Source organism: Leucoraja erinacea, chromosome 7, assembly GCF_028641065.1.
Source record: "Leucoraja erinacea ecotype New England chromosome 7, Leri_hhj_1, whole genome shotgun sequence".
In the NCBI taxonomy this organism is placed as follows: domain Eukaryota; kingdom Metazoa; phylum Chordata; class Chondrichthyes; order Rajiformes; family Rajidae; genus Leucoraja; species Leucoraja erinaceus.
The window spans coordinates 33853904-33879308 of NC_073383.1; the positions used below are offsets into that span (position 1 = coordinate 33853904).

Below are 25405 nucleotides of genomic sequence, written 5' to 3' on the forward strand. Positions count from 1 at the left end.
CCATCTTTCAGACCATTCTTCCAAATGGCCTAAATCTCTCTGTAGACTTTGGAAATCTACTTCATTATCCACAACACCACCTATTTTAGTATCATCTGCAAACTTACTAATCCAATTTACCACACCATCATCCAGATCATTGATGTACATGACAAACAACAGTGGACCCAACACAGATCCCTGAGGCACCCCACTAGTCACCTGCCTCCAACCTGACAAACAGCCATCCACCATTACTCTCTGGCGTCTCCCATTCAGCCACTGTTGAATCCATCTTGCTACTCCTGCATTTATACCCAACAATTGAACCTTCTTAACCAACCTTCCATGAGGAACCTTGTCAAAGGCCTTACTAAAGTCCATATAGACAACATCCACTGCTTTACCCTCATCAATTTCCCTAGTAACCTCTTCAAAAAATTCAAGAAGATTAGTCAAACATGACCTTCCAGGCACAAATCCATGTTGACTGTTCCTAATCAGAGCCTGTTTATCCAGATGCTTAATATATATTATCTCTAAGTATCTTTTCCATTAATTTGCCCACCACTGAAGTCAAACCAACAGGTCTATAATTGCTAGGTTTACTCTTAGAACCCTTTTAAAACAATGGAACAACATGCGCAGTACGTCAATCCTCGGGCACTATTCCCGTTTCTAATGACATTTGAAATATTTCTGTCATAGCCCTGCTATTTCTACACTAACTTCCCTCAATGTCCTAGGGAATATCCTGTCAGGACCTGGAGACTTATCCACTTTTATATTTTTCAAAAGTGTCAGTACTTCTTTTTCTTTGAATCTCATAGTATCCATAGCTACTCTACTTGTTTCCCTTACCTCACATAATTCAATATCCTTCTCCTTGGTGAATACCGAAGAAAAGAAATTGTTCAATATCTCCCCCATCTCTTTTGGCTCTGCAGATAGCTGTCCACTCTGTCTCTCTAATGGACCAATTTTATCCCTTGTTATCCTTTTGCTATTAATGTAGCTGTAGAAACCCTTTGGATTTACTTTCACCTTACTTGCCAAAGTAACCTCATATCTTCTTTTAGCTTTTCTAATTTATTTCTTAAGATTCTTTTTACATTCTTTATACTCCTCAAGCACCTCATTCACTCCATGCTGCCTATAATTATTGTAGATCTCTCTCTTTTTCCGAACCAAGTGTCCAATTTCCCTTGAAAACCATGGCTTTTTCCAATTTTTACTATTTCCTTTCAACCGAACAGGGACATAAAGATTCTGTACTCTTAAAATTTCCCCTTTAAATGTCCACCATTTCTCTTCTATATCCTTCCCATAAAACAAAATGTCCCAATTCACTCCTTTTAAATCCTTTCGCATCTCATCAAAGTTAGCCTTTCTCCAATCAAAAATCTCAACCCTAGGTCCAGTTCTGACCCTCTCCATAATTATATTGAAACTAATGGTATTGTGATCACTGGACCCGAAGTGTTTCCCAACGCATACCTCCGCCACCTGACCCGTCTAATTTCCTAACAGGAGGTCGAGCACTTCCCCTTCTCTGGTAGGTACCTCTATGTATTGCTGCAAAAAACTATCCTGCACACATTTTACAAACTCCAAACCATCCAGCCCATTTACAGAATGTGTTTCCCAGTCTATGTGTGGAAAATTGAAATCTCCCACAATCACTACCTTGTGCTTACTCCTAATATCTGCTATCTCCTTACATATTTGCTCTTCCAATTCTCGCTCCCCATTTGGCGGTCTATAATACACCCCTATAAGTGTTGCTACACCTTTCCCACTTCTCAGTTCCACCCAAATAGCCTCTCTCGACGATCCCTCCAATCTATCCTGCCAAAGCACTGCCGTAATATCTTCCGACAGGCAATGCAACACCTCCACCTCTTGCCCCTCCAATTCTATCACACCTGAAGCAACGAAATCCTGGAATATTTAGTTTCCAATCACAGCCCTCCTGCAACCATGTTTCACTGATCGCCACAACATCATACTTCCAGGTATCAATCCAGGCTCTAAGCTCATCCACCTTTCTTACAATGCTCCTAGCATTAAAATATGCACATTTAAGAAACCCACTGCCTCTTATTCTCTGTTTATTTTCTTTTTCTTCTTTCCCCCCTAGATTTTGGGTCCAAGTGCTTCCCTTCTCTGCCTCCTGCCTCACACTCTGTCTACTAGCTTTCTCTGTTTGAGTCCCCACCCCCCCCCCAATTCTAGTTTAAAGTCTCCCCAGTAGCCTTTGAAAATCTCCCCGCCAGGATATTGGTCCCCCTCGGGTTCAAGTGCAGCCCGTCCTTTCTGTACAGGTCACACCTTCCCCAAAAGAAGTCCCAATGATCCAGAAATTTGAATCCCTGCCCACTGCACCAGTCCTTCAGCCTCGCTCCACTCCTACTCTCACTGTCGCGTGGCACAGGCAGTAATCCTGAGATGGTTACTTTTTTGGTCCTTTTCCTTAATCTTCGGATCTTCGGAAATATGCACGACCAGGAATTTGAAGCTATTGACCCTTTCCACCATCGTCCCGTTGATATAAACAAGACTGTGGGTTCCCACCCTAACCCTCACCAAAGTCCACAATCAGTTCCTTAGTTTTGCTGGTGTTAAGAACCAGGTTATTGCGCTGGCACCATTTGGTTAATCGATCGATCTCACTTTGGGGGGAGGGGGGGTGGGGGGGGGAAGAGGGAGCGAGAGCACAACTATGGGGCATAGAGAGTGGGTCAACTGGGCTTGTAATCACTGGAATTTAGAAGGATGAGAGGATATCTTATAGAAATATATAAAATAGAGGATGGGACAAGGTAGATGCAGAAAAAATGTTCCCGATTTTGGGGGAGTTCAGAACCAAGGGTCACAGTTTAAGAATAAGGGGTAGGCCATTTAGGATTGAGATGAGGAAAAACATTTTTACCCAGAGAGTTGTAAATCTGTGGAATTCTCTGCCACAGAAGGCAGTGGAGGCCAATTCAATGGATGTTTTCAAGATAGTTAGATTTAGCTCTTAGGGCTAAGGGAATCAAAGGATATGGAGAAAATGCCAGAACGGGGTACTGATTTTGGATGATCAGCCACGATCATATTAAATGGCGGTGCTTGCTCGAAGGGCCGATTGGCCTACCGTTGCACATATTTTTTGATTCTATGTTAATTTGTAAAAGTTACCTAAAACTGGGGAATTCAATGTTCATACTGTTGAGGTGTAAGTTCCCAAACAAAATATGAGGTGCAGTTCCTCCAGTTTGCGTGTGGTCTCACTCTGGCAATGGAGGCGGCCCAGGGCAGAACAGTTCTCCCCTGGTTGTTATCGTTGAATCTTGCACTCTCTATGCCCCATAGTTGTGCTCTCCCCACCCCACCCCCACAAAGGTGCACTAAGGATAATGTTTTCCTGGTCCTCGCTTACCAGCCCACCAGTCCCCACATCCAACACATCATCGACATTTCCATCATCTCTCACGTGATTCCACCACGAGTCACATTTTCCCCATCTCCACCCTTTTCCACCTTCCATAGATACCGCTCCTCCACAACCCCTTGGTTCACATCCCTTGACACCCAAACCACCCCCTCCCCATTTACATTCCACTGCAAACGCATGAGATGTAACACCTGTCCTTGTACTTCCTCCCTCGATTCCATCCAGGGACCCCAGCAGTCCTTCCAGATAGTATGTTAAAAACTCCCTCCCTCTTCCACCTTTTTCTCCCCAACACTCCCCTCGCCCATTTTATCCCCCATCCCTCCCTTCCCCTTAACCTTGGCTGACCTTGCACTGGTTTCTCCCCTCCCCAACCCAATCTACCAAATGACTTTCAACAAGCTTTACAGTTTCCAACTATGTATTTCTTTTGGGCTCATACCTCCTTCTATCCCACAAACTGCCTATCCAGGAACTTCTTTGACGGAGGTCACCTGCTGCCAGCTGTGATAATTGGCCCACCTCTTCTCTCCCTTTTTTTCCCCCACTACCACCCTGCAATCAGTCAGAAGAAAGTCCTGATGCGAAACATCACCTATCCATTTTCTCCAGTGATGCTGCCTGATCTGCTGACTTAGTCTAGCATTTTGTGTCTATCTCTATATAACTAAAAGTCCTCGTCTTGTGTGTGTGTGTGTCCACGCGTGCGTGCGCTAATCTTGTTAATCCCAATCTTCTTCCAGATGATAGGCTACAGCCTTCCCATTTTCACACATCCTACTCACATTTTTCCTATGGTGGCGATAAACATCTTCCCGTCGCATTTCCACCTATATTTCCGAAGTTATTAATCGTTTAAATTTAAAAAAACAGCCAAACCCGCCTTCTCACAGACAGCTTCCAGCCTTCTCACAGTGATGATGTCACAATGCCTCTCAGAGTGCACCAATCACAATGGGATCTCAAGCTGGGTGCCAACTGCCACAATGACATCACAATAGGATGTTGCCAACAGTAACGAGGTTGCTGCCCCTCTACCAATATCTGAAAGGGATGCTCATCAAATTCTGGTTGCATTTTGGTCCCACGATCCTGGGGTTTGGGCACAAGGCAGAAAGTCTCATCAGCCCCCGCATTCCCCCCCGGGGCAAACGCCGATGCTGCACCCCCCCCCCCCCCCCCCCCCCCCCCCCCCCCCCCCCCCCCGGGGGGGGGGCAAACGCCTACGATGCAATTGTCTAGTTTTACATATAATTCGTTTTTGTGTTTTTCTTCATTCCACGAGCTTCAAAAATACAGATTGAAATGAATTACATGGCAGTAAATGCAAAATTATTATGTGATGCAGTGCCAGCATTTGAAACTTATATGCTATCAATAAAGTCTTGAAGACCAGGCCCACACCATAAAGCCACCAACAAACATTTCACGTCAAATGCAGTCACTTCTACAACTTACCATACTGGTAACTTGGACAAGTCCTAGTGGTATGTGAAAGATGTGAATGAAGAAAACATGATATAATCAAAGATAGAAATTAAGTAGATCTTGAGATTCATAACATTTCTAACAACAGTCTGGCATTTCAACCATCATTTCTGTACCCTTCAACTCGGACAATTTTGTCTAATTTGACGTCTGCCATTTCCCTCTATAAATATTTTATTTTTGCCTCAAGTTTGCAGAGTCGCATAGCTATACAGCAGTGAAACAAACCCTTCAACCCAACTTCAACAACCAACCAAGTTGGCTAGTCCCATTAGCCTTCATCTGGCCAATAACCCTCTAAACAGAGAGTGGTGAATCTCTGTAATTCTCTACCACAGAAGGTAGTTGAGGCCAGTTCATTGGCTATATTTAAGAGGGAGTTAGATGTGGCCCTTGTGGCTAAAGGGATCAGGGGGGTATGGAGAGAAGGCAGGTACAGGATACTAAGTTGGATGATCAGCCATGATCATATTGAATGGTGGTGCAGGCTCGAATGGCCTACTCCTGCACCTATTTTCTATGTTTCTAAACGCTTCATATCCACATTTCCCCGAATGTCTTTGAAAAGTCATAATTGAATCTGCTTCTATAGTTTCCTCTGGAAATTCATTCCAGATATGGATTACCCTCCAACATCCTGACAAAAAGATAGCCACAAAATGATGGAGTAACTCAGCGGGACAGGCAGCTTCTCTGGAGAGAAGGAATGGGTGACGTTTCGTCAAGATCCTTCTTCAGACTGAAATCCTTCTTCAGACTGAAACGTCACCCATTCCCTCCCTTCAGAGATGCTGCCTGTCCCGCTGAGTTACTCCAGCATTTTGTGTCTATCTTTTTGCCAGGATGTTCGATGTTCCAGCATTTTGTGTCTATCTTCGGTTTAAACCAGCATCTGCAGTTCCTTCCTACACATTTCAGATCCCATGTGCTTTAACCTTCTGGACCATCCCACCATGCAGGTCAACTCAATCATCAATACAGATTGTAAATTGTTGAGGTCTCAACCACTCTATAAGTTAGAGGTTGCCAACATGAATGTGACACTAATGTATGGACCGATAACAACAATTAACCCCTATTTTGCAACCAGATGGTTCTACTAATTAAGGAAGGGACCAACAATCATTACCAAGTCTGGCTAACGTGTTTTCCAGTCTTGCACTAAACTTTCCCTATTTTCAGGGCTTTTACATTTTATCTTGTCAATGCAAACAAACCACATTCCAAGAAACCATATTTTATGTCTGCAGATCATTACACACAAATAATACATATATTTCCACTGGGTTTAAATATATTTTTTAAATCGCCCTATAGAAGTTAAAGACTGGTCAAATACATTCAAACCACATCACTAGAAAAAAACCCCATAGCTACCTTAAAGACCTGCATGTGCTGCAATTCTACATTCTTAATTATGTACCAATGTTTTTAAAGTCAATTTGACCAGATTTGAAACATAATTCAGATCTCTTGAAACAGTAAAACTTATTTCACAATTAAAAAAATTTAAAAATATCCTCAATTTCTTGTGCACATTACCTTAAGCTGCTTAATTTTCTGAAGAAGCAAGATCTCAGACTGACTCTTGAGGAGTTCAAACTCTTCTTGAAATTGTAGCAATTGCTGTGATCTCTCTTTTTCAAAGTTGAACTGCAGATCCTGCTGTACTGTTTGTATTTCTGATATACACACATGATCCTAACAGACAAAAATGTAAGCTATAATGTGTACAAAAAACTGTTGAACTAAAAAGGCATCAACATTAAATCTCAAAACTATAAGATACTACAAACTGCTATGACCCCACCTAAAATCATTCAGAAATATACGTTGAGTGTTATGCTTTTACACCAATTGGAAGGATTTGGGATAATGAATTCAAATAAAATTCTGCTATTGTTAAATTCAGCAGAAAGATAAAATCCAGAACCTATTACTAATTTGACTGTGTGTTTTAAGGAGGTTAATGAAGGTAGGGTGATGGATGTTTTATACATGGATTTTCGTAAAGCTTTTGATGAGTTACCTCATGGTAGGCTGATCTACAGGAATGGGATAAACGGGATTCATAATGGGTTCAGAGAAAACAAAGGGTTTTGGTGGAAGATAGTTATTCTGGCTGATAGACTGTGGCCAGTGGAGTTTGCAGGGATCTTGCTGGAACCTGCTACATATAAATGACCTAGACGTAAATGTAGATGGGATGATGTTTATGTTTAGTGACAACGCCAAAATTGGAAGGGTTGCAGACAAGGAGGAATGCTGTCAGATGATACAGCGGAAATGGGCAGAAAAATGGCAGATGGAGTTTAACCCGACCAAGTGTGAGGTGTTGCACTTTGAAAAGTTGGCTGCAAGGACAGGGCATACAGTTAATGGCAAAACCCTTAACAACAATGACGTGCAGAGAGATCTTGGAGTCCAAGTTCATAGCTCACTAAAGGTGGCAGCACAAGTAGCACGGGTGGTAAAGAAGGTGTATGGTAAGTTTGCCTTCAATGTTAGAGGCATTGAATGTAAGAGTCGGGAAGTTCATAGGACAATGGTTAGGCTGCATTTGGAATACTGCATGCAGTTCTGGTTACCCCATTACAGAAAAGATGCAAAGGCTTTGGAGAGGGTGCACAGGAGGTTTACCAGAATGGTGCCAGGATTAGGGGGTTTCAGCAACACGGAGAGGTTGGATACACGGATTGTTTTATCGGGAACGTCAGAGATTGAGGGGAGATTTGGTAGAAGTATATAACATTATGACAGGCATAGATAGAGTAGACAGTCAGAAGCTTTTTCCCCACGGTGGAAATGCCCAACACCAGAGAGCATAGCTATAAGGTGAAAGAGGGAAAGTTTAATGGAGATGTGCGGGGCAAATTTTTTCTTACACAGTGGTAGGGGACTTATAACACATTACCTAGGGTGGTGGTGGAGGCAAATACGATAGTGGTATTTAAGAGGCTTTTAGATGGGCATATGGAAGTGCAGGGTATAGAGGATCACATACAAGCAGTAGATCAGTTTAACAAGACATCAACATAAACATTGTGGGCCGAAGATCCCATTCCTATGCTGGACTGTTCCATGTTTTGTGGCAGCACCCCTCTCCCTTGGAGGTCGCTCTGATCCTTTAGCAGGCTGACAGGCCAGGAGAGACCAATTCCCAGAATTATTGCTGTTGGTTGGCCACTTGAACCATCCCAGCCTATTCTCTATAAAACCCAGGCTTTTGAGCCAGAGAGCCTGGAAAGAAGGGAGCGAGCGTGGAAGGGAGATAAAGTGGGCTGCCTCCATCCTAGTTGTGTTCCCCCATCGCAGCTATGAGGTAGGCTGAGCTACTGGGACAGACCCGAGACCACCAGCGCCACCGTGCGGTTAAAACTGGACTGCTGTGAAAAGAAGCCTTAGACAGCCAATGCGTGAGATGACAGCACCATTTCCTGCCCCTCTGTGGGATTGCGCCCACGCACCCACAGAGGCATAGACTGGTCGCCAGGATAATATAGAGATTGCCAACATCACTTCTCCAAGCCCGAAGCTGAGCTGCCAGGAAAAAAACCTGCACTGTCAGCCACGCCTTTTGTGGCAAGGGTGAACTGCAGGAAGAAGCCTGGGATCACCATGCCGTCTCCTCTGAAGACCAGGACTAAGACACTGGGACAAGCCTGAGATCGCCAACATCATCGCACATGTGCTTTGACGGCGAGGATCAGTTCCCCCATGCAGTCCTGGACTTTCTTACCACTGTAAATAGAATAAAAAAGTGAGTTCACCCTATTGTGAGTTTGTGTGGTCACTGTCAAATTGCTGCATCGTCACCGACACCACAATTTTAAATAAGTTACCATCTCTTGAATTATTGCTGACACTGGAGTCTTAACTGATTATTGAAAATAGAAAAAAGTGCTGGAAATCTGAAATAAAAATGGAAAATGTGGAAAATACTGTGGGCAACAAAAGAATGAAAGAATGCTTAATGCCCTTCATTAGAATGGGAAGCATGGAGAAAAAAAAGTATGTTTTAAGCTGCAGAGAGGGGGAAGGGGAAAGAATAAAGGGAATGCCTATTTATTGTTAAGGCTGGGGCTCCCCATTCAAATTAATGGAACAACCAACAATGTTTGGTCATTAACAGAACTAAACAAAGAAGCTTCAGCATCTGTGGAATGAGATGAACAACTACTAACCTGTTCTTGCATTTGAATCCGCTTCAGCTCTTCGCCAAGCTTCTGTACATATTCCTCTTTCTGCTTCTCCAGTTCTGCAGATTGCAGAACATGAAGCTCCTTGAGCTGCTTATGTTGATCTTCAAGTCGAAGAACCTCATCCCTAATCACATCCAAATGCTTCTGATGCTCCTGCTCCAATGATATTTTCTGGTTGTTTATAGCTGTCTCCAAATTTGCCTGAAGTTGTAAAGAACACAATAAGAATAATCTAAGTCCCTACTTTAAAAGTGATGCATCAAGCCACTTATTCACATTTACGTCACATTGCAATTTAATGACAATTTCCAAAATACAAAGTAAAGGCAATTGCAGCATCTGAATTCCTCTCCAGTGCCCAGGGAATCCACTGGAATGTGAATGCAGTGCAACTAATTTACACAAAGTGCAGGAGTAACTCAGCTGGTCAGATAACATCTCTGGAGAACTTGAATGAGCAATGTTTTGGGTTGGGACCCTGCTTCAGACTGATTGCAGTATGGGGGAAGAAAGTTGGAAGAGAGGAGGGGGCAGAACAAAGCCAAGCAAGTGATAGATGGATACATACATGCGAGGGAAGATTTCAGATGGGCAAACAAAGACCAGAGATGGAAAGAAAACAAATGGTTGTGAGGGAAGAAATGGTGCAGAATGTGAAGCCAAACGAAGGAGAAAGGGAGGTAGGGAGACATAGGCGCTCATGCCCTCCCCCCCTTTTTCTCTTCCTCATGCCCCACCTGGATGCGCACCCATCCTGTCTTCCACCATCTTTTTCCCAACTCCTTCAACCTATATCCCTTCCTTTGGTTTCACATTTCGCACCATTTCTTATCCCACATCCCAGCTGCCAATCCAAGCCCACCTCACCTGCATCCACCTACTACTTACCTGCCCCCCCCTCTCTTCCAGCTTTCTCCCCAGACTATAATCAGTCTGAAGGGTCCTAACGCAAACCATCACTATCCACGTTCTCCAGAGATGCTGCCTGACCGGCACAGTTTCTCCAGCACTGTGTCTTTTTTGTTAAGGCTCTATCTGCAGTACCTTGAGGTTGCAGACAGAATGTTCTTTTCCTCATTCAGTTCTAAGAAACTTAACACAATCGCAGATTTAAAAAAAGCAGAGAGGCAGGACTAAGCATTGCTGTTCTTTCAAAAGCCTAAAGTCACAGCAGGCTGCTTGACTTTTTTTTTTTCCACTGTACATTTCTATAATTCCACGATTTGGAGATGTTGGAATTTACACTTGGGAAATAGCAACACAAAGTGCATGCAGTAATGTGGTTTTAGTAAATTAGAGGTAGATTTATTATTGCTTTAGGATAACAATGATGTTTATAAAATACAAATAATACTAAGATCTCCATACTTCTGAAAATTAGGAGGGGCTCTGCTTTTCCATTGATTATTTTAGGGATTTTTTAAAGAGCTAAAACATTCTGTCGCAATCGCAAAATCTTTAATTAAGACTTTAACATGTTGCAGTTCACAACTGGTATAAAGGAACATTTAATGCAATTATTGGCATTGTTATGTAAAGTAACTAAATAACAAACCTTATGAATTTCCTCCAGTTCTGCAGCCATGGCTTTGAATTTTTCCACATGAACAGCAGTCAATTCCTTTCGGAGCTGCTCTTGAGCGTTAATCAGCTCAGCCTCGCGTTCACCTTTCAACTGATTCATTTCCATATGTTGTTTGTCAGCGTTATCTCTGTTAAATCTCTGTAATTCCTCCCGACAGGTTTTCATCTCTTCCTTCAAGCTCTGGATCTTAGATTTGGATTTACACGCAACATCCTCAAACTCTGCCAAGTGCTTCAGTTTTAAGTTTTCCAAAGCAACCAACTTTGTATTCTCTAAAGCTTCCATTTCAGCTTGATGCTTTGTGCATATCTCAGCGTTCAAATCTTCAACTTGATTTTGGTGATTTTCTATCAGGTGCTGCTGTTGAGTTTCTAACTCCTCTGCATGTCTCACCTTCAACTCCTGGAGAAGGATCTCTTGCTCAGACATAAATTTGTCCATCATCTGCCTGTGTTCTTCCATGAACCTAGTGTTAATATAAATGCAAAATCAACATTGGTATATGAGATCTATTAAACAAATTATACAAATTTGTTTCAGTATTTTTATACAAATTTATTTTAATTTTATTTAAAGATTTACATAACTCCAATAAATAACATTTACAGTGAAAGACATTACAATAAAAATGCTGGCAGATGAAAAGGCAGCACCAAAGTCTCTGCTGAAACCACAAACAGTATACTTTTTAGGAAAGGAGAACATAAAGACCACTGAGAAACTAGCTTCTGGACTCAAAATACATAATTATGGACTAAAAATACAAATTATACATCAAATAAGGACTACGAATGATAGGACCTCTGTACATCAATGCCATTAACTGCAGGTTTTCACCTTACATTTGAGCTCCAAAAGTGTGACACTTGTCTGGATTAAACTCCATCTACCATGTCTCCGCCCATATCTGCAACTAATCTATATCCCGCTGAATCCTTTGACAGCCATCATCACTGTCGGCAACTACACTTATTTCTGGCATCTCCAAACTTACCAACCAACCCATTTATATTTCCATCCAAGTCATTTACATAAATCACAAACTACAGAGGTGTCACCAATGATCCCTGCAGAACATCAGTGGTGACAAACCTCCAGCTAGAATAACACTCTTCCACCACTACTCTCTAATTGCTCTAGGTCACCTGGACCTTGGTCGAGGCTAACGAGGATACAAAAATCTCTGATAAAGGGGAGTTAATTTCAGTTTGAGCACTGGCAAAAAGCAGCTGTCCGAGAACTGAAAGGAAGAGCAGATTAAGGATAGAGCCATCTGGAACTGTAATTCGTGCAAACCCCCCACCCCCACCCTCCCTGGGACTGAAAATCACCCAATTTAGTCTGGATTACAAATAGTGAATTGATTGTTTGGAAATATAAAAATGGTATTCTTACTTAACTCAGGTAATTAAGGGAATTCCATTCTCTATTAGAATTTTTATCTTGCTTTATTTGTTTCAGATAAAATATATTGAATAAAGTTGGGAACTATTTCTTGTGTCAACAGAAGTGGGCTTAATAGATCAAATGGTCTTTCTCCTGCTTTCAGATTTTTGAAAGACCCCAGTCCCTTGAATCTAATCTCGGATTATCCTATATATGGCGCATGGGCCACATCCGACCCTCCACGAGATTTTATCCGCCCCGCAGCAAACTCTTAACACGTTCCGTGCAGCGGGCTATTTAGTGGGTTCTGTGGTAGCGCAGCTTTAGAGATACAGCGCGGAAACAGGCCCTTCGCCCCATCGACGCGATGCCCGTACGCACTAGCACTATTCTCCACACACTGGGACAAATTCAATTAACCTGCAAACGTGGATTGTGGGAGGAAAGCAGAGTACCTGGAGAAAACCCACGCAGGTGTAAACTCCGTACAGACAGCACTCATAGTCAGGATGGAACCCGGGTCTCTGGTGCTGTGAGGCAGCGACTTTACCGCTGCACCACCATGCCACTGCTCCTTGCAAACGCAAGTTGTGCGGGGGTGGTATTGTGGGGTGGGGATTTGGAGGGGGTGGAGGAGGGGAGCTCGTTAGTGGTAGGGTCGGTGTGTAGCGGTTTCCCCCGTTAGGGTGAGCCGTGACCTGGACCCTCGGCCAGAGGAATATATATATACTCCCTCTCTATGATCACAGTGCATGTGTGAGGGGGAGGGGGGGGGGGGAGGTGGAGAGGGAGGGGGGGGGGGGAGGAGAGTGTGTGGGAGTCCACGTGTGGATTTCTGTGTGTCTGCGTGTGCGTGTGTCATTTCTTTATTTTTTCCTACGACGCACAAAAATGTGCCAAATGTATATGGGGCCCTCATGCTGAAAAGTTATAACAAGTTATGAAGTCAGACTCTGAAGAAGGGTTTCGACCCGAAACATCACCCATTCCTTCTCTCCAGAGATGCTGATTGTCCCGCTGAGTTACTGGAGCATTTTGTGTCTACCTTTGATTTAAACCAGCATCTGCAGTTCTTTCCTACACACAGTGAATGATAGCCATACGAGAGAGAGTATGCCACAGAGAAATACATACAGGAATAGGATTGTTCTTAGAGCTTGCATAGAATTGATGGACCGAATGGCTGCCTATGTCATAAGCAACAGAAATTTAGGTTTTTCCAGTGAGCAGAAAAAGAGCAGGGTGAAGGTAGAAGTACAATAGAAAATAATCCTTCACTTTTTTCTTGTAGCAATCTGTATTATTTATGCTGAGGTATGTTACACATTACCATCTAATACTCAAGTCCCACTGACCTATTCTGTGCCACCAGGATTTGCAGAGCTGACTGCTCCTGTACACTGATGTGGAGTTTCTCAAGTTCTTTTGCCATCAGAGACTTGGCCAAGGCAAGTTCAGCATCAAATTGTGCTTGAATTTTCTGACGAATCACCACTATCTCTGGCAACTGTTCATTTGCCAAGCTATCTTGGATCTGTAGCAAGTGGCTCTTTTCTTCCTTCAGCTGTATCTCAAGTTTAGAAATTGTGGCACTCTGGGCTTCTTGAATTTGATTCATCTCTGCACTTTTCTTGTCAAACTCCTGTTTCAGTGTTTGTCTTTGCTCCTCAAACTCATTGGCAAGCTCCTCGTGCAAGGCTGATAGTTTCCTTTCAGTGCTGGCTTTTAATTCTTCTTTCAGAATTGTCAGTTCCCGTTCTTTATCCATTGTGCATTCCTGCATTTTAGCCATAACTTCCTCTCTGCCGGCCTGAAGTTTACGACTGGTTTCTTCCAGTAACTGTGCTTTATGCTACAGACAACAAACAAGGAAATAATAAATGAATTAGCTCATACTATAATATAAGCAAGAGGACTGACGCAAGCAGATTTTACAAGTTCTTACACCACAATCATTATAATGGCTTTTGTGGAGGCAGTCAAGAATACCTTCTCAAGTGGATGTCCTAATACCCCTGTCCCACGATGAGAGTTCATTCACGAGCTCCCCCGAGTTTGAAAAAAAATCAAACTCGTGGTAAGCACGCAGAATGAATGTAGCGGGTACGTTGGAGGTCGGGGGCGTCTCTTAGCGGCCCGTAATGCTTACGGCAGGCACTCGGGAAGACTCGATAAAGGCAGGTAAGCTCGGGAAGACGTGAAGATTTTTCACCGTGTTGAAAAATGTCCACGAGAGCCCCGAGTACCGACGAGCGGCCATTACCGTAAATCTCCGAGTTGGAATCAGGGCAAACTCGGGAGAACTCTTTGAATGAACTCATACAGTGGGACAAGGCTTTAAATATAGATTACTGTTTAATCAATGATGGAAAGTACATCCCAAGCATTGGTTTATTCATTCCTTGAAAATGTTTAATTCCCCCATAAACTACTGATCCATCATTGCTACCTTTACATGCTAAGATTTGAAATTTCGCCTTCGGGCAAGCCAGAGTTACAAGAAACTGCAATGACAGAATCCTGAGCAAAACACAAAGTGTTGGAGGAGCTCAATAGATCATGCTTTATCTGTGGAGGGAATGAGTCTGAAATGATATCCGACCATTCCCTCCACAGATGCTGCCTGGCCGCTGAGTTTTTAAGATAAACTAGTTTGACAGCAGAATGACAATATAACTTTATTCATGACGCCAAAGAAGAGATGATCGAAAGCTTCAAGTTGCTAGGAGTAAATAACACCAGTAATTTGTCCTGGGCCAGCTACATCAAAGCTGTAGCATACTAATGCCTCTACTTCCTAGAAGACTTAGAAAGTTTGGCATGTCCCCAACAACCCTCACCAGCGTCTACAGATGCGCCGTAGAAAACATTTTATCGGGAAGCATCACAGCTTGGTTTGTGAATAGCACGATACAAGATTACAAGATATTGCAGGGTTGTGGACGTAGCCCAGACCATCACGCAAATCAACCTCTCGTTCATTGACCCCATCGACACTTCACACTGCCCTGGCAAGGCCACCAACATAATCAAGGACCAGTCTCACCCCTCGTCTCCACTCTCCCATCAGGCAAGAGATTCAGAAACTTCAGATTCAGGGACAGTTTCATCCAAGTTGTTATCAGGTAACTGAATGGTCCTGTCATCAGCTGGAACGCTGCCCTGACCTCCCATCAACTTCATTGCAGACCTTTGAACTATCTTTTATCGGACTTTATCTTGCACGAAGTGTTATACCCATTATCTGTACATTCTGGATGACTTGATTGTAAACATGCATAGTCTTTTCTATGACTGAATAGCACACAAACAAAACCTTTTCACTATTCCTCAGTACACATGACAACAATAAACTAGACAGGTTATTGTTGTTATTATTTAAACTAATCGAGTTAGGAAAGGCAGCCTATACTCAGGAAAATAGAATGTCTAATAACTTGAATTTTCACTCTAACAAAGGAGAAATAGCTGGAGGACTCATATGTATGTATACCTGCTTCATTTCCAGCATTCTTTCCTCATGCTGTTCAGTGAGCTGCATTATGGTAATTGCATGATCTCTCTTTAAACATTCAATCTCCTCCTGTAGACAAGCAATTCTCTCTCTTTCAGAGTCTTTCTCATCAAGCTTTTGAGTCTTCTCCTCTTCCAAATGATGGAGCCGCTCATTAACCTGCACCTCCACCTCTTGAGCAGTCTGTTGTGCACACCGGAGTCGTAACCTGGCAATCTCTTTAAAAGGAAAACATATTTTGCATTTAACGAAATATCACATAAGAGTAAAATTAACATTGAGTAGTTTGAAAAATAATCAGCTTTAAAGCTGTGGGTGTTGTTTATAGGCTTATAATGGCCTGTTTACAGGTTTGTCATTTGCTTACCACCCACCCCCACCCCCCAGAATTGACGACAAGGCTATTGAGAAAGAAAGATACATTTTCAATGCGTGCCTTTGAGATGCCTTCTTTTTTCTTGAACTGCAGCTTCCCATCTAATAAAGTTTATTTTCCATGCAAGTATCTCATCTATTTCCACACCCACTCTCCTCCCAAACAAAGTATAGATATAAATCCCTATCGATATAGAAAGAGGAAAGAGAAGCAACAAATATTTCTCCTCTGTTTTTACCACAGAGAAGGATATGAAGGCTGGGAATCTTAGGAAAGTTACTGGATATCTTGAGGACAGTCTGTATAACAATGAAAAAGGTGCTGAACATCCCAAGACGTACGAGGTAGATAAATCTCCTGTGCCTGATAAGATCTGTCCAAAGACACCCACAAAGCTAAAAAGGAAATTGCAAAAATTGCTGAGGTTTGTGAATATCGTTAGACACGGGTGAAGTGCTAGAAGACCAGAGGGCGGCTAATGTTATGCCTGTTCAAGAAGGGCTACAAAGAACAACAAGAGCTGTAGGCCGGTAAGCCTAACATCTGTGGTAGGAACGTTCCCAGAGAGGATTCTGAGGGATAAGATATACATGCATTTGGAAGGCACGAGTTGATTTGGGATAGTCAGCATGATTTAGTGTGTGGGAGACAGTGTATATGATTGAGATTTTTGAACCAAGAAGGTTGACATGTGGAGGGCCCTGGACGTAGTATATATGGACTTCAGCAAGGACTTTGACAAGGTTACGCGGAGTAGGCAGCTCTGGAAGGGTGGATCACATGGGATCCAGGGAGAGCTAGCCGACTGGACAGAAAATTGGAAGCAGAGAGTGATGGTGGAAGAATGTTTTTACGATTGGAGGCCTACAACTAGAGGTCTGGCTCGGGAAGCAGTGCTGGATATGTTTGAAGTCTGTATCTCCAATAAAGATGAGAATGTACAAGGCATGATTGGTATTTTTCCTCATGACACAAAAATAGGCGCTATCGTTGACAGTGAAGCTGGTTATTATGAATTACAATGGGCTCCCAATTAGCTGGCTACGTGGCGTGAAGAATTGCTAATGGAGTTTAATTGAATTTTGGAAAGTCGAACCAGGGCAGTATTTTTAAGGTGAATGGTAGGGCCCTGGGGAATGTTATAGAGCAGAGTATACAAGGAGCACATAATTCCCTGAAAGTGCATCGCAGGTAGATAGGGTTGTGAAGAAGGATTTTGGCCTTCATAAGTCAGGCAATTTAGTATACAAGTTAAGACGTTATGTTACAGTTATAGAAGATGTAGAAGAGGCTGCACTGAGAGTATTGTGTTCAGTTTTGGTCAGCCTGCAAGAGGAAAGATATCATTGACCTGGAAAGAATGCAGAGACGATTTTTGAGGATAATGGCTGGATTTGAGGGTCTGAACTACAGCAAGTAGTACAGGCTTGGACTTTATTCCTTGGAGAAAAGGAGGCTGAACGCCAATCCAATGTATAAAATCATAAAATGTATAGTGTGAATGCAGAGAATCTTTTTTCCAGATTGTGGGAATCATAGGTTTAAGGCAAAATGGGAAAGATTTAATAGGAACCTGGGTGCAGCCTTTTCATACAGGATGGTGGACATATGGAACAAGCTGCCAGAGTAAGTATTTGATCCATGTACAATAACAATGCTTAAAAGATGTGGTGAGGTACATGGACAGGAAAGGTTTGCATCAAGTAGCCCTCAAACAGGTCAAGCTTAGTTGGGGCACCTTGGTCGGCATGGAGAAATTGGGCCAAAGATCCTGTTTCTCTACTGTACAAATTTATTTTTCACCTCTTTACATGTCACATTGCATTATAATAAATACTGCGTAACTAGGAAAATTTAAATCATGGGGAGAGTTGCAAACATATCAGCAGTGTGGATTACTGGAGTTCTACAGCATTTGTTTTGTCCTATCCATACCACCCCCACTAACATCTTGTTTACTTTCTTTCACAGTTTTGACAAAGGATCTTCCACCTGACATGCTAACTCACTTTCTTTCCACAGATGCTGCTTGACCTGCTGAGTATTTCTGGCATCTGCATATTTTGAATCACATAATCAATAACTGAATATCTTGAGAGTCGAAATTGTCCAGAATGGGGACTTTGCATTGTGCTATGCCAGTAAACGCAGTCATTTTCATGACATCATTTGCACTAGCCTCAGATTTATCTAATATTATCTAGTACTAGTATTTCAAGTCGTTCTGGCAATCTATACTTGGAGCCAAACTCAGCAACTTATCAAGGGTTCAACATTTGTTCCTACTATCACTGTCTTTGACTTCTCAGTCTACCGTAGAAACTTCAGGTTTAGGAACACACTCATCACTTCAGACAGCACTGTCTCCCTCGGATGGTCACATCGCACAGACACATCTGCACTTTAGTCTGTTTTGATTGTTTTACTGTTTTACTGTTCTTTTTACAAACCATGTTCTTGGGGTATCTAAATCTAAATTCTATTAGTTATTTAAATTATGACATCGGATGGAAGCTGCATACCAAATCTCGTTGCACTTATGTGCAATGACAATAAAATATATTATTATTATTATTATTATTATTAATCAATCGTCTCCACAGATACTGTCTAACGATGAGCATTTTCAGGACTGTTTTTATTTCAAGACTGCAGCATCTGTGGTTTTCTAATTTTCAAAAAGTCATGCAATAGAAATATATAGAACAGCACAGCACAAGAACAGGCCCTTTGACCCACAATGACCGTGCCGAACATGATGCCAAGACCATCACTTATCGTATGCCATATCCTGCATATAACCCATATCCCTTAATTCACTGCGTGTCCACAAATCTATCCAAAAGTATTTTACACACATTAATGTATCTGCTTCAACAGTGATCCCGATGAGCAGCATGTTCCCGGCGAGGGGACCATCGGAGAACGAGGGTGGCTGTCGGGGGCGGGGGGGTGGGGGGATGCTGCCACTTGCAGCAGCAGCAGACAGTTGATTGAATGGTTCGGTGAACTTTTGTTACTCTGTCGGCGCCAAAACATGGCGACATTTGTGTATTGCCTAGGTGAGGTCTGCCACATGTTTCTACCGGGTTGTATGCGAAATAAAGCATTTCACAGTACTGAGGTACATGTGACAATAAAGTATAATTGACTCACTGAATCATCAATGAATCAACTAATACCCCTGTCAGCGCATTCCAGGCACTCACCGCCCTCTGTGTAAAAAAAATTCCCGTTCATCTCCTTTAAATTTTGCTCCTCTCACCTTAAACCTATGCACTCTAGTATTTGAGTAATCCAATAATGGTGCACACAACTTCAAACTCAAGTTATTAAAATGCTTTCAGTGGATGCTACACAATAGTTACCATCAAGACCAGGGAGAATCAGGAATCAGTCTTCATGGCCAAGTTGTTTTTGTTTTAAGGGCTTTTTACCTTTAAGATGTTCCTCAGAAAGTTGATCTTGTAACTGTTCTAACTCTTGGGAGTGTTTCATCTTCATCTTTCCAGACTCTGCCATATATCTCTCTGACAGCTCTTTTTCAATCATCGCCATCTTCTCTTTATGCATCAAAGAGGCTGCCATCTCCTGCTTGCCTTTCTCCTCCAGCTGCAGCTGAAGTATTTTTATTTCTTCCTGAAGAAAAGCAGAACCACAATTGCAAGCTAATTGAGTCATCATAACAGGCTGCGAGTCATAGTCTCTTCTTAACCAGGCATTTTTTTTCATGGATACGGAGGACAATAGATTCCCCAAGTACCCAAAAATCAAGTTTCGCCTTGAACGCACTTAATGATTCAGTGTCCACGGCCCACTAGGATTCACAACAATGAAGAAATCCTATTTCATGCTGGCCTTAAGTGGCTTATCCCTTTGTCTGTGACTACATTCCCTAATAGCAACAACAGAAGGATCATTCACTCTGTATCTCTCCTGCTAAGTCCACTCAGAACCTTGTGTCACCATGAGATTACCTGCCTTGCTTCTGAAATCCAGAACCCAATTCTGAGAAATCTAACAGGACAAAATCCTCATCTCAAGAATCAATAGAAGAAACCTCCTTGGATATGAAGACATAAAACATAGAACCGTACAGCACAAGAACAGGCCCTTTAGCCCACAATGGCATGTTACAAAGATCAACTCTTAACTAACTACACATTATCCCTATACCTCCATTCACTGCATATCCATATGCCTATCCTTAAATGCCATTATTGTACCACACCCCTGGCAGCGCATTCGAGGCACCCACCACTCTCAGTGCAAAAAAACTTGCCACAATACATCTCCTTTCAACTTTGCCACTCTCACCTTAAAGCTATGCCCTCTAGTATTTGATTTTTCCATCCTGGGAAGAAGGTTCTGTTTGCCTACCCTATCTATGCTTCTCATAATGGTATAAACGTCGATCACGCCTTCCTGCAACATCCGGCGTTCCAGAAAAAACAATCCAAGTCTGTCCAACCTCTCCCTGTAGCTAATACCTTCTAATCTAGGCATAATTCTGGTAAACCTCCTTTGCTATCTTTCCAAAGCCTCCATGTCTTCCTGGGAAGACCAGAACTGCACACTATATTCCAAATCCAGCCTAACCAAAGCCATATAAAGCTACACCATGACTGAGTCACGGTTGACTAACATATTAAGAATGCCATTTTCAGCTATGTCTGGGGTGGGAAATTGCAACCTTTACGTGGCCCACCCTGTTTCGACGAATGTAATCAACCTGGCGTGGACAAACAGAAGATCAAACAGAACAAGTTGTCCTACAACTTTAGGCTGCGCACAGCATACGCAAGAAGAAGAAGAAAAAGCTATGTCTGAATGACACCTGCTGGAACGCATGTATTTGAAAAGCTTAGTTGCTTAGTATGCATGCTTCAGACTTTTCAATCATATCAACTTTAAGAATGGTGATCACAATAAGAGGCCAAATAACGGTTGTCATCTGAAAAACATTGCTAAAATAACTATTTCTTAAAAGCATGGAGACTACTTTGCATTTAGGTCCAAAGACATCAAAAATAGACACAAAATGCTGAAATAACTCAGCGGGACAGGCAGTATCTCTGGATAGGAATGGGTGATATGTCTGGCCAAGAGGAAGGCACAGAGATATGGAAGAGTAAGGTGTGACAACGAGAGAGCAAAGGGGATGAGGTTCAAGGAAAATGTAGACTAGATCATTGTTAGCTGAAGGAAGGTGACAACGAGGTACGCAATGACTAAATGTAATTAAGAGGGCAGTCAAACTCATCAGAGAACTTAGATGGGGGAGGGATGGAGAGAGGGGAAGCAAGGGTTACTAGAAGTTAGAAAGGTCATGGTCCAAGAGTAAGTAGGGTATGTCTGACGGCTGGCACCTGGCCCCAGATCAGAGGTCAGATCGCCAGACTTCCACAGCACCTCCCTTATCGGCGGGTTTGATGATAATGCCGGGGTTGCTTCATTGGGAGCGGAGGGCTGTATGTTCAGAGGGGGAGAGGTTCGAGTAGATAAGGGGAGTGGAAAAGATGAGACGATTGATGTCACGGCGGCAGTTAGAAATAAAAAGGTCTAAAGAGGGTAGAAGGCTGGCCGGGGTAGTCCAAGAGGAGGGGGACCGGTGGAGACAGTAGAAGGGGTCATCACTGGGTGGTGAGGACTCCTTCCCACAGAGAATGACATCAATTTGCAAAACCCATTGAAACTTCCACTGAGTACAAGAAATGGGGCTGAGCACTAAAGTTCGGACGGTAGAAACAAAATGCTGGAGTAACTCAGTGGAACAGGCAGCATCTCTGGAGAGAAGGAATGGGTGACGTTTCGGGTCAAGACCCTTCTTCAGACTAATGTCAGGGGAGTGGGTGGGACAGAGATCGAATGTAGTTGGAGACAGCAAAACTGGTGGGAGAACTGGAAAGGGGGAGGGGATGGCGAGAGAGAGAAAGCAAGGGCTGTCCAAACACTTCCTCAAAGAATGCCCATTGTCAGAGGGAAGCACTCTGCGCCAACATAAATTAATGCAGGTTAAATGAAAATCATGTAGTAAACTTTAGATCTTGTTGATCTATCAAGTTCTGCTGTTCAGCTTAAAATAGAGTTATCACAAAGTAATAGTTATCCAGAAAAAGAATATCAAAATATTTCATCCTGGAAATATTACAATCACCTTGGACTATTTTAGATTACCTTGTATTGCTCTAATTTATGTGCCAATTCTTCCACAATCTGAATCCTATGCTGAAAGTAATTTTTCTCTGTGAGGTCCGTAAACGACAACAAAGCCAAACTGAAAGAATAAAAAAAAATGCATTTCACATTCCAATAAGTACAACATCTTCCTACGTATGGTAGAAGTGTAATGTTAAGATTCGTATTCCTCAAGGTCTTCCACCAAGTATTAAACACAACAATATAAAGCTTAAGCAAATTAAACAATTAACTTTAAACAATGGAGCACAAAGACCTGCAGATCCGGGAATCTTAGAAACATAGAAAGTAGGTGCTGGAGTCGGCCATTACCGCCATCCAATAATTTCAAGCAAGAATTTCATTGTCCTATCTGGGACACATGACAATAAACTCTTGACTTGACTATGATCATCCAGAATCAGTACCCCGTTCCTGCTTTCTCCCCATATCTTTTGATTCCGTTAGCCCCGAGCTAAATATAACTCTCTCTTGAATGCAAATTATATAATTTGTTTGGTTGTTTTGTTGTTTGTCTTTTGCACAAAAGTCCGCGAGCATTGCCACTTTAATTTCACTGCACATCTCGTATGTGTATGTGACAAATAAACTTGACTTGACTGGACTCGACTTGATCATTGGCTCTATGTTAATTACCTTGTGCAAGAGACAAAGCGCATGGGCTGAACTCAACGGCTCAGTCAGCATTTGTGGAGGGAATGGACAGGCGATCCAAAATGCCATCTGTCCATCCCCTCCACAGATGCTGCCTGACCCACTGAGCTCCTAAACATTAATGTGCATAGTGCCACTGGGCTAGCTGCAGAGCTGCACATAATCACCAGTAGGTGCAACAAATTCAAATCCCTGAAAATAGAATGTTAAAGATTGGTGCTTCAAATCCATTGTGGCAGCACAACGATATCTCCTTTTCAATTAATTTGATTTCAAAAGCTAAAATGAAATTCAAAGATCTGAAGTATTGGTGCAGTATAACTTTATGATACACAGGATAAAGCAGCGTAACTGATGGCATTACAACTGATGCACTGCATCTGCAGTGTATGCCAAGAACAAAATACACTGCGGCTACTTGCTGAGGCTAAGTCTGACAGTACTTCCAAGGGCTATGACTTTGATATAAAGGATAAATGGAGCAGGTAAATGGGAATGCAACCAACTGCAGGATATTGTCCAAAACGGACATCATCCTGTCTTGAAATAGCTCACTGCCCTTCATCATCTCTGGGCCCAAATCCTCAAACTCCAGCTCGAACCATATCCCCAAAATAATTAAAAACTTCAAAGACCTCCCAAAACCACCTCTATATCTTAAACACAAAGAAATGCAGGAAATACTTAGTGCCCTCCATAATGTTTGGGACAAAGACACATCCTTTATTTAATTGCCTCTGTACTCCACAATTTGAGATTTATAATAGAGAAAAAAAAAAAAATCGCACGTGGTTGAAGTGCACTGTCAGATTTTAATAAAAGCCATTTTTATACATTTTGGTTTCACCATGTAGATATTACAGCAGTGTTGAAGCATAGTCCCCCCATTTCAGGCACCATAATGTTTGGGACACATGGCTTCACAGGTGTTTGTAATAGCTCAGGTGTGTTTAATTGCCTCCTTAATGCAGGTATAAGGGAGCTCTCAGCACCTAGTCTTTCCTTCACCCTTTCCATCGCCTTTGGAAACATTTATTGCTGTTTATCAACATGCGGACCAAAGTTGTACCAATGAAAGTCAAAGAAGCCATTTTGTGACTGAGAAATAAAAATAAAACTGTTAGAGACATCAACAAACCTTAGGCTTACCAAAATCAACTGTTTGGAACATCATTAAGAAGAAAGAGAGCACTGGTGAGCTTACTAAATGCAAAGAAACTGGTAGGCCAAGGAAGACCTCCACAGCTGATGACAAATGAATTCTCTCAATAATAAAGAAAAATCCCCAAACACCTGTCCGACAGATCAGTAACACTCTTCAGTCAGGTGTGGATTTGTCAATGACCACTGCCCGCAAAAAACTTCATGAACAGAAATACAGAGGCTACACTGCAAGATGAAAACCACTGGTTACCTGCAAAAATAGGATGGCCAGGTTAGTTTGTCAAGAATTGCTTAAAAGAGCAATCACAGTTCTGGAAAAAAGGTCTTGTGGACAGGTGAGACAAAGATGAACTTATATCAGAGTGATGGCAAGAGCAAAGTATGGAGGTGGGAAGGAACTGCCCACGATCCACAGTAAACCACGTTATCTGTGAAACACGGTAGTGGGGGGTATTATGACCTGGGCATGGACCTGGGCATGTATGACTGCTGAAGGTACTGGCTCACCTATCTTCATTGATCATACAACTGCTGATAGTAGTAGCACAATGAATTCTGAAGTGATTAGACACATCTTATCTGCTCAAGTTCAAACAAATACCTCAAAAACTCATTGGCTGGCGGTTCATTCTGCAGCAAGACAACGATCGCAAACATACTGCGAAAGCAACAAAGGAGTTTTTCAAAGCTAAAAAATTGTAAATTCTTGAGTGGCCATCAATCACCCGATCTGAACCCAATTGGGCATGCCTTTTATATGCTGAAGAGAAAACTGAAGTGGACTAGCCACCAAAACAAGCATAAGCTAAAGATGGCTGCAATACAGGCCTGGCAGAGCAGCTGCTGTAATTTCTACATGGTGAAACCAAAATGTATAAAAATAGCCTTTATTAAAATCTGACAATGTGCACGTTAACCACATGTGATTTTTTTTTTAATTACAAATCTCAAATTGCGGAGTACAGAGGCAAATAAATAAATGATGGGTCTTTGTCCCAAACATTATGGAGGGCACTGTACTTCAAGTTAGGTGCAGCATAACATAGAAACATAAAACTGTTATCCTACCTTGGCTCTGCAGTTCGATTTAGACTCGAATCAGATTCAAGGCCAAGAGACGGTCGTGTGTCTTCCTGCAAGCGTTGTTCTAGCTGTGTAACTTCCTCATCGTTTTTCTCTTTTATCTCTTTCAGTTTCTCTTCAAAATATTTATTTAACTGTTCCAGCTCACAAACATGCTGCTTCTGTATTTGCTCCATCTGTTCAGCAAATTCCTGCTTCATCAGTTTCACGTCTTCCACACGAGATGTACAAGCCAGCAAATGTTCTTTAAACTCTAAGAGGAGTTAAAAGACGTACATGCTCAATTGTCCATTTGTAATAAATACTCGATGGATACGAGTAATGACCTGCACCAATT

At 42.3% G+C, this 25405-nt stretch overlaps 1 protein-coding gene across 4 annotated transcripts in view; it reads right to left on the minus strand.

Moving 5' to 3' along the window:
* Window positions 1-25405, minus strand: part of pcnt (pericentrin) — a 171847-nt gene that overhangs the window by 84494 nt on the left and 61948 nt on the right. For all 4 annotated transcript variants that reach the window (XM_055638192.1, XM_055638193.1, XM_055638191.1 and 1 more), the window contains exons 14-21: window positions 25054-25321; window positions 22147-22246; window positions 19407-19608; window positions 15573-15811; window positions 13435-13931; window positions 10664-11159; window positions 9091-9309; window positions 6449-6607 (exon numbers count right to left, since the gene is read on the minus strand). In XM_055638192.1, the coding sequence (XP_055494167.1) occupies window positions 6449-6607; window positions 9091-9309; window positions 10664-11159; window positions 13435-13931; window positions 15573-15811; window positions 19407-19608; window positions 22147-22246; window positions 25054-25321 (2180 nt within the window). The remainder of the gene's footprint in view (window positions 1-6448; window positions 6608-9090; window positions 9310-10663; window positions 11160-13434; window positions 13932-15572; window positions 15812-19406; window positions 19609-22146; window positions 22247-25053; window positions 25322-25405) is intronic.